The 10,659-nt window shown below is 28.5% G+C and overlaps 1 protein-coding gene across 1 annotated transcript; it reads left to right on the top strand.

Moving 5' to 3' along the window:
- Nucleotides 1–9,895, top strand: LOC122503155 (nuclear cap-binding protein subunit 3-like). Its single transcript, XM_043613600.1, has 8 exons — nt 1–296; nt 1,865–2,028; nt 2,222–2,373; nt 2,567–2,935; nt 3,140–3,546; nt 8,559–8,681; nt 8,766–9,109; nt 9,459–9,895. The coding sequence occupies exons 1-8, from the start codon at nt 180–182 to the stop codon at nt 9,610–9,612; spliced, it is 1,830 nt and encodes a 609-aa protein (XP_043469535.1). The 5' UTR covers nt 1–179; the 3' UTR covers nt 9,613–9,895.
- Nucleotides 9,896–10,659: the final 764 nt, after the last annotated feature.

Genomic DNA, 10,659 nt, shown 5'->3' with positions numbered 1-10,659 from the left:
TCTACCTAACTATATAATCAATGATATAACCAACAACACTTAAAAGCATCAAGTTATTTACATTTATTTCCATATAATACTTTATGGATAATTAAAATAAAGCTATATATTATATTTAAATTATTTTTAGTTTAAATGTGACAAAAGTGTGAAAAAAAAGACGAAACACAAATTTCAAAATGAGTCAAGTATTTGAGCCCATGGAGGTTGAAGAAGATGCTTCCAATTTTGATGATTTAATTGAAAGTGAATTAATAAGTAATTCAGCATCACCAACTTCGAGAGAAGTCGAGAATGTAAGTATACCTTTTAATTTCTACGATAATTGATGTAAATAATTTAAATATAATGTTTCTTGTATATAAATCACTAAAAAAAGAAGTAATACTTTGGTTATACAACTTTGTTTATTTTTATTACACCTGCCTTTTAATTTCTCAACAAAATCCCAAACAGTATTTTGATATTCAGGATATTTTAAAATAACATTTTTAAAACATAAAATGCTATAAATATCTAAAAAAATTGGATATTTATAATTTACTCCAAAAATATCCTGGGGATATTTTAGAGATACTTTTCTAAAAAAGCATCGGTTATCCCTAGGATAAGAAATTTCATTTCTTTTTTCTATTTTTAATTTTATTTCATTTTTTCTTTTTTAATTATATTATATTTTTCCTTTTTTTAATTTTACTTCTTTTATTTTTTAAATTTTATTTGTTTTTTCAATTTTAATTCCTTTATTAATTAATTCGCACTAAAGAACATAAGAGTAATATTGAATTAAATGTAAAATATCATAATGTTATTAGTAACCACTTAACAAATTTCAAAAATGATTCTTTTCCACATTTTATAAAATGTAATAAATTTGAAGTTTTAGAATTTTAGATATTGAACCTTAGTAAAAGACTATTCTCAGAAATGTTTTTCATAAAAAAGGAAGGAAATAATATAGTTTTAATAAAATAACTGACTTAGATAATTTTGATAGTTCATACGAAATGATTTTGAATTATTTCCATTAATTAATACTTCGATTGTTCATTTCACCTGTTCTTTGTTCTCATTTCTTTTGTTTCTGTCTTTATCTTTATTTAACAATTGATGTACAGAATCGATAGTTTTTGGAGTTCAATTTTAATTTTGAGTTTTTTTAAATTTTATTTTAATTTATTTGAGTACATTTTTAACTTTTCTGTTGTGTGTTATTATAATGTCAATGTTAATTAGTGTTAATTTATTTAACTGTAATTTTAATATTTAAATTTTAAAATTAATATTTATTTATTATAAAATTAGATATTTCTAATTTTTTATAGGTATGTTAATCTCAACTTAATTTATTTATTTTAATTATTGTAACTAAAATTTAAAATATTTAATTTGAATAATTTATTTTATTTTATTCATTCTATAATTATTTATTTATAATTTCGATTCTAATTTATTTTATAGTTCTGATTCCAAACTCTGTTTTCTCTGACGTTTGAAGGGTAAATCGTTCACTTGCTGACGAATGTTTTTTTTATTAATTTTTTGGTTAGATATTAATATTTATTTATTTATTTATGAATTAATATTGGATTTATTTATTTAAAATTTTTATATTTTTCATATTGTAAATTTTATTTTCTGTTACGAATGTTAAAAAAATAAACCGATTGGTTGGAATAAACCGATTTTTAAAAAATTAATATGTAATTTATTTTTTTTAATTTAATAATTTAATAATTTGTAATCTATAATTTTTTTAATTTTATTTCTTTTTTTACTTTAAATCTTTTATTTCCTTTATTTTATTTCTGTTTTCAAAAAATTTGAAAGTGAAATAAATGATAATTTTTCTTAAAATCCACAGCAACCGGAAGCAAGATATGAAAATAGAGCTGGTGCCTTTTTAACTGGAATAGACATTTTTAGCGATGAGGGAAAGCAAAAAATTGAAGAACGTGCTAAACGATTTGGATTAAATGATAAACAAATTTTTTCGCGTTTACAAGAGTATCAAGATTTGTATAATAGGTAATTTATTTATTCTTTTTTCTAATGTTTGATATTGCAGAAAAGTTTTCTACTTCTTTTTTGCCGCTATAATTAGAAATTATCAAATTTGATGATTTAATTGTTTATTTATTCTGTAAAAATTATTTTCTTCTATGAAGTTATATTCAATATTTAGCCTTCAGCTAAATTAATCTCTGTAATTATTTTACAGCATGGGAATAACGGAAGAAAATGAAAATACAAAAAATTTCCGTCTCAATGTCTTGCATATAAGAGGAACTGATGAAATGAGTACAAAAGATGTATTTAAATATTTTGAAGATTATGCTCCCGCTTCTTTAGAATGGATCAATGATGTTTCGTGTGAGAATTTAATTTAATTCTTTCCCTTTATATATTTATTTCAATATTATCATTATTTATCAATTTTTTTTATTATCTTGATTAATTTTGATATATTGAATAAATTGAATAATTTTTTTCCCCTTATATTATTTTATTATTATCTTTATTTATTTTGATATATTGAAGAAATTGATTAATTTTTTTCCCTTAGGCAATGTTGTTTGGTTAGATTCTGCATCGGCCGCAAGGGCTTTAGTTGGTTTGTCAAAAAAAATAATAGGAATAAGCAATCGAAATTTACCCGAAACGGTCACATCTAATGAAACAAATGCCGATTGTCCCACTAAAGAGGATGAAGAAAATTTCGATGAATACAATAATTTAAAAAGTTCGAACGACACTGAAATTCATTTGAAGGATATTGATTATCCTCTACCGCCCGGAATTTGGAGAAAGGGAATTATTAATTCAAAATCAAAGGATATTTTCATGAGATTCGCCACTAAAAGTGATAAGAAACAACCACGCGCTGAAAAAATGAGCGAATATTACAAGAAATATGGAAATCCCAACTTTGGAGGTATTTTTCTTTTTTTCTTTTCTTCTTCTTTTTATTTTCACACAATTTTTCTAAGAATATCAAATTGAGACAAAAAACGAATCAAAATGTTGCTTCGCAACACTTTTGATTCGTTTCTTGTCTCAATTTGATATTCTTAGAAAAAACTTGTCACCATTTGAAAATGATCACTTTTAGTAAATTAATTGTTAACTAATTTTTCAGGTGTTAAGGGAATTTTAACGGAATCGAGAAAACGAACGTACAGACAAACAACACAGAGTAAAAAGAAAGTGAAAGGTCATTCGTCTGATGAAGAGATGAAAGCAAATGTGAAAAAGAATCCATGGGGTGATTTGTCGCAAAATTGGGGTGTCGGCGACACTGTTGAGGAGGATTTTATTCGCAAACAACCATTCGTAGAGCAGTCGTCGCATATCAAAGAGAGATTGGGTTTGAAAACAACAAGACAGCAAGAGCAATTGCCCGAATCGGAAGAATCAGATGAAAGTGAATCTTGCAGTGACAGTGAGGAGGAATGGTTCACAAAAAGTAAAATACCACGAATGCGAATGCGTGCCGATGATGAGGAGGCGAAAGTTAAAAAACGTCGTCATCAACAACGCATACAGGTTGGAAAATATTTTCCTATGCAGACTTCGCACTCATCTACTAAAACCTACTATTTACAGCTCTTTTTACGTTATGCTACTATTTGAGTACTTTTTTAGATTCCATCCACTAAAAACTACTATTTCTGCTTTTTTTTTAGAATTTCCACTACTTTAAATTCGTTAATACTAGAAATCATAAAATAATTCTGAAAAATTATAATCAAATTCTTTAAAACGATTAATTAATTTAAAATTAGTATTATAAAAATAATTGAAATTTTTCAAAGAGTTTTATTATTTATGAAAATAATTTAATTCTTGCTTAGAGTTTTATTAAAAAATTTTTTAAAAAATTGAATTTCCATGTAAAAGTTATTATTAGTGGAAGTAATTGAATTATTGTAAATAATTATATAAAAATTTTGTTAAATAATTGATTTTATTGAAATTTTTTTGAAAATGCTATTCTAAATTAATTAAATTCCTGAAGAAATTTTATTATTTATGAAAATAATTGAATTTCGGGTGAATTTGATCAATTTTTGTTTAAATAATTGAATTCTTTTGCGAAATTTTATGAAAATACTAGATATTGAAAATAATTGAATTTCGAATATTTTTTGAAAATACCTAATTGAATTTAAAAAAATTGATAAAATTCATCCATAAATCAATTATTTTCATAAATAATAAAATTTCCACAAGAATTCAATTAATTTAGAATAGCATTTTCAAAAAAATTTCGATAAAATCAATTATTTAAAAAAAAGTTTTATACAATTCTTCACAATAATTCAATTACTTTCACGTTAATAATAACATTTTACATGAAAATTAAATTTTTTTAAAAAATTTTTGATAAAATTCTAAGCAAGAATTCAATTACTTTTGTAAATAATAAAACTCATTGAAGATTTTCAATTAATTTTATAATACTATTTTAAATTAATTAATAAAAAAATTCAATTATTTTCACAAATAAAGTTTTCCTCAAGAATTCAATTATTTAAAATAAAATTTTCATAATATTTATTATATTTCGAAAACAATTATTTAAAACAATGTTCATAAAATTCTTATGAAGAATTCAATTATTTTCAAAAATGAAAAGTTTTTCACCGAAATTTAATTCTCTTTAAACATTTTAATAAAATTTTTCGCAATAATTCAATTATTTTCATAAATAATAAAATTCTTCTCAGGAATACAATTATTTTCATAAATAATAAAATTCATCGCGGGATTTCAATTATTTTTAATACATTTTTACAAGAATTGATCAAAAAATGTAATTATTCTTAAAAACTTAATTTCAATTCCTCGAAAAAATCCATTATTTAAAAAAATGTTTTCTCTTAAATTCTTTGTATGTCGATAAATAACAAACTAATTCCTGAAATTTCTATTATTTTCAGGCATTTTAATAAAATTCTTTGCAAAATTCAATTCCTTTCATAAATAACAATATTCATCATAAGAATTTAATTATTTTTAAAAATAATAAATTTTTTCTTGGAAATTTAATTATTTAAAAAAATTCTAATAAAATCTTTCACTATTCACAAGAATTCAATTGTTTTCACAAATAATAAAATGCTTTTTAGGATTTCAATTATTTTCAAAAAAAAATTAATAAAATACCAAACAGACATTCAATATTATTGCCAAAAATTTTAATAGAATTCTTTGTAAAATTGAATTATTTTTAAAAACTTTTCGCAATTCAATGATTTTCAATCATTGAATTTTAATAAAATAACTATTTTAATAAAATTTCCAAACAGAATTCAATTATTTAAAAAAAAAATTTGTAAAAATCTTCATAAGAATTCAATTCTTTTCGCATGAATATTAAAATTTCTTAGGAATTCAATTATTATTTAAATTAGAATTTGGATAATTGAAATCAATTATTTAAAAATTTTATAAAATTCTTCGTAAGAATTAAATTATTTTTATAAATATTTAAATTCTTTCATGAATAATAAAATTCGTTGCAGGAATTCAATTTATTAGCATGATAAGAAAGAAGTTAATATTTTTGATGAAAATTAGGAAAAGGTAGGAATATAAAATATACATCTTCAAGTTTAATTTTTCGATAGCTACTTTTTTATTACTTTTTTTTAGTTGGAAAGCTCCTTTTTCTTCTTCTTCTTCTTCTTAAATGACTTAAGGCTTTGCCAACTGTCAGAACAACACTAAAAAGAAGAATAAAAGTAGAGTTCGATTACTATGTCTATATTTGGTGTGCCAATGTGCATATAACTTTCTAGAAACGATTTCCATGCTCTTTATTTATGTCAGAGAGTTGGAAAGAGCGAGTCGCAAATCCACATCAGATGGAAGTCCGGGTTGTCAGTCCAGGTCTCCAGGAGGCGTTGAAGATGGTATTTGTTGTTGGATATATTTTGAGATTCGATATTGTCATGTCATGGAATGATGTTTCAGGAAAGTAATTGTTAAGTCGGGTCGTCGTCACACTGTGGTCAGAGATCAATATTATGCAAATTTTACGAAATTGGTTGACAAAGTAAATGTCTTTTAAATAAATTTCCCGCCAAATGTGAAAAATCGTCCCAGCTCCCTGACAGTTGTTTCATTAGGTTCAAATGCCAGATCGGTTATTGAATCCGGATTGGGAACTCGATCATTTTGGTTAATAAAAAAAAAAAAAAAAAAAAAAAAAAAAAAAAAAAAAAAAAAAAATTGCATCAATTTCACACGTGCCGGGGCCAATATCGGACAAGAGGTAATGACATGGTCCAATGATCGTCTGTCCTCACCACAGTCACAGTGCATTTCCCTATTCCAATTCATTCTTTCAAAATGGTTAGAAGTAAATGTATGACCCGAACGAAGTCTGGTTATAATATTTATCCAGCTTCTTGGTAAAGAGAAGTCCTCAAACCAGGGTCTTTTAGACTTGTATGAAACTCTCGAGAAGTATCCGTGTCCCGTCAAATCCCTATCCGTGTAGGGCCAAAGACTTCTTGTCCATGCTAATTTGTCCGGGACAAGGACCATCTCTTTAAAGTCCGACCAAGAAGGTCCTATATAAACCCTGTTTTGGCCCTTGTTAATTTCACGCGAGACTCCATCAACAAATTCGTTACCCTCTATTTGGGAATGGGAGGGAACCCACAAGAATTTGAAAGTGGTATTATGTATAGTAGGATGTGTAGGAAAAATCAATTGACGGATTTTATAAACTAAATTCGGGTTATCTTTAAAAAGTAAACTATTATTAATTCTATTGATTGAGTAAAGTGAGTCAGATATAATAAGGACCTGGGAAAGGCCCGTGTTTATAGCATAAACAATTGCGGAGTATATAGCATGAAGTTCAGCAGATATAATCGAAATAAATGGTTGCAAAGGTGTACCTTGTGTGTAGTTATTAAGTTTATCATGGAAGGCTGAGGCTGCAAGATTTGTCTTAGGGTTCAAAGATGCATCAGTGAAAATCGGTACATAATTCCCATAATCTGATGCCAGGAGTTCCCGGAGCCCAGATTCAGGGTGATCCAGAGCCTCCAGGCGTTTACCAGAAAAGGTATCAGTGGCTACATCCTGAGAAAGTGACTTCCAAGACCAATCAAAGTAAGCCGGCCTTTGCGTGCGGTCGCATCCCTCTATCAACGGTAACAAACGAGCAAATTCATTACTTAAAGGAATATTTTCCTTTTTTTTAATTTTACATGTAGGTAATTCTGAATTAGTTACTAACTCCTGTAAAATCTCCGAAAGTGGGTTGCCTCTCCATATACAATTTCTGCCTATGAAAGAGTTAATCAGAGTTAGTCTTCTGAGATAAAGGGGAGGCTCATTTGCCTCAGAAAGAAGCACCGGTATGGGGGTCGAACAGAGACATCCCAGGGCAGTTCTTAAAGAGGCTGATTGAACTCGATCAAGCAGCTTCAAGCTTGTGTTTGAAGCATGCATGAAGAGAGGAGAGCCCCAGTCCAAAATGGCACGAATAAGGTTACGGTAGACCATAAGAGCGAGAGTTGGGGATGTACCCCAGGTTGCTCGGGAAACAATCTTTAAAATACCCAAGGCTCTAGTGGCCTTATCAGCCAACATTTTAATGTGTGGAGTCCATATCAGTTTTCGATCTAATAAAACACCCAAATGTTTCATGTTGTCAGAAAACACTACAGTATTACCCCCTATTACCACTCGTAGATTATCAAAAGAAGATCTGGACCTAGTGAAGATACATCCAACCGTTTTCGATGGAGCCACATCCAAACCAACGCTTCTGAGCCATTCCGACAGGCTGTTAATAGCTGCAGATAAATCTTCTGATATATTTTCATTTTTGTCAAACCTAATATAAATCAATAGGTCGTCTGCATACATAATATGTTTCATGTTATGTGGGAGGTATGTTTCAATGTCATGTAAGTACAGGTTAAACAACAGAGGTGATAAAACCCCACCCTGTGGAACTCCCACCGCGCACGTCCTGGCATCCGAGCCATCTGGTTTAAAAGAAATATATCGTTTGTTTGTTATATGTGTAATAAAATTTATTATACATGGATGAAAATTAAAATCGTTGAGAATCCTATTAAGAATAGCTGGTCGAACATTATTAAATGCTCCCTTTATGTCTATTGAAATGGCCGCTGTGTTCAAGGATTTGGTAAAACCGTTCATGGTATCAGCTACAAAAGTAGCTACCCCGTCTACTGCTGATCTTCTCTTTCTAAACCCGTATTGATGTATGGAAATCAAACCCCTACTCTCCATTTCATGCTCCAATCTGGACTGAATAAGTTTCTCAAACAACTTGCATAGTACCGACGTAAGGGCAATGGGACGGATTAAAAGTGGAAATGATACTCTCCACCTGCGAACGCCAAGGTCACCGTTAGATGGCCAGATTTCCCGCCATCTGGTGACGATTCTGGCGTTCTCAAGTGGAGAAATTAAACCATTTTCCTCACCTGAAAAAGTAATAAATAACATAAATAATTTATAATTTACAACATTCTTTTTGAACCTTTTTTTTTTTTATCTAGGAGGTCCATAATGTTCAAAGTGACCTAAGATCGAGACTCGGTAAAGTGAAAAAGGAACCTGTACGAGATGCGATTCAGATTGTAATTACGAATTATGAAAATACAAGAGCACATCTCTCGGAGGTATGGAGTTTTTATTAATTTATTCTTTTGTTTAATTTTGAATCCTAATGGATTAATATTTTTAAAAGGGAAATTTATTTTTAGGAAGAGGAAGGTGAAATTCTCGAGTCTGAGGGTGAGGAACAAGAGGTTGAAAATATTGCTGAAGAGCAAGAGGAAGGTGAAGTTGAAGATGTAGTGGAGGAGAATGAGGAGGACGAGGAAACTGAAAAGGAGGACGGCGAAGAAAGCGATAATGATGAAAACGATGATGAAGAAGGAGAGGAAGAAGAAGAAGAAGAAGATGATGAAATATCCGAGAAAGAAGTGAGAGGTCCAAAAGGAAGTGTAATCAAGGTTGTGCCACGTAAACCACAAATTGCATCCACTGTTTGGACTAGATTACATCGTACCGCTGTTAAAAGTGAAGTAAAAGCCGTAAACAACAGGTACGTTAAAATTTTATCCTACAAAAAAAAAATAAAAATATTTCATTTTTTTTCTTTATATTTCTTTTGATTTGATTTTAACTCAAAATTTGTTGAGTAATTTGTTGAGTAACTCAAGATGTTTGGAAAAATTGTTTAATTTCTTTCGGTTGCGTAGAAGAAAAACCTTTTTTTGACGCTTTAGCGTCGACGCTAACTTCAGAAACCTAATAAATAGAAATAAAAAATGGGAACAAATAAAAAATAAATATACTCACTTCTCGCATTAAATGGTATATAAATATTTATTGATTATTAATTTTATTATTTACTATTAATTTTCATATTAATTTTGTTATTAACTTTACAGTTCAAGACAAACGCCAAGAAGGGACTTGAGAGAAACATTAAGGGGCGATTTAAGATCCCGACTCGGCAGTCATTCGAGAACAAAAGGCCGTTCACCATTGAGAATAGAAGTGAAAAATGATAAATGCGCTGAGGATAACAGTTGTTCAGATTAAATTTACTTATTATAGGAATTTAATAAATTTATCCCGTTTCTTCCTTCTTTTAAAATTAACAATTTTTGGGTTTTTTCCAATTTATAAATAACAGTTTTTCTTTTCTTTACAATATAATTCATGCTATGCATCTTTAACTTGTATCAACCGATGGAAATTTTCTTGTAAACAATTTCTTACCATTTCATCCACATAATCTACAGATATGTAATGATAATAATAATAATGTAAAAATGTACTTTCTACAAAAATGTCAAAAAAAAATATACATACAATAGTTATATACAAATTTGTGTTTTTCTAAAATTGATTAAACTGAAATATTTTAGAATCTTGACACAAAAAAATTTGATTTTGTTTTCCCTGATTTTCAGTCAGAATATTGTCTTTTTCCTCCTCATAACCCAACTGGTCAAAAAAGTGTCCATTATTTCCCTAGGGTAATAATGAGTACTTTATTGACTTGTCAGCAGCAGTTAATAAAAAGTGTTTATTATTGCCCTAGGTTAATAATGGATACTTTATTGACCCTAGTTACCCTAGGGCAATAATGGACACTTTTTATTAACAACTTTTATTAACCCTTTTTTATTGACAAGTCAATAAACTGTCCATTATTGCCCTAGGGTAACTAGGGTCAATAAATTATCCATTATTAACCTAGGGCAATAATGGGTATTTTACTTACCTGTGGGCAATAATGGCCAGTTTATTGACTTGACAGCAGCAGTTAATAAAAAGTGTCCATTATTGCCCTAGGTTAATAATGGGTATTTTATTGACCAGCGAGCGATCAATGAAGTATACATACAATAAAGTACACTTTATTGTCCTAGGGCAATAATGACCACTTTATTGACTTGTAAGTAGCGGTTAATAAAGTACTCATTATTACCCGAGGGAAATAATGGCCACTTTATTGACTTGTGAGCAGCGGTTGATAAAAAGTGTCCATTATTGCCCTAGACTAATAATGGGTACTTTATTGACCTACGATCCATCAATAAACTACATTTTTTTGGCCTAGGGCAATAATGGGAACTTTAT

Source organism: Leptopilina heterotoma, unplaced genomic scaffold, assembly GCF_015476425.1.
Source record: "Leptopilina heterotoma isolate Lh14 unplaced genomic scaffold, ASM1547642v1 Lhet_246, whole genome shotgun sequence".
NCBI lineage: Eukaryota > Metazoa > Arthropoda > Insecta > Hymenoptera > Figitidae > Leptopilina > Leptopilina heterotoma.
The sequence above is the reverse complement of the archived record's forward strand: the minus strand, read 5'-3'. Positions and strand labels throughout refer to the sequence as shown.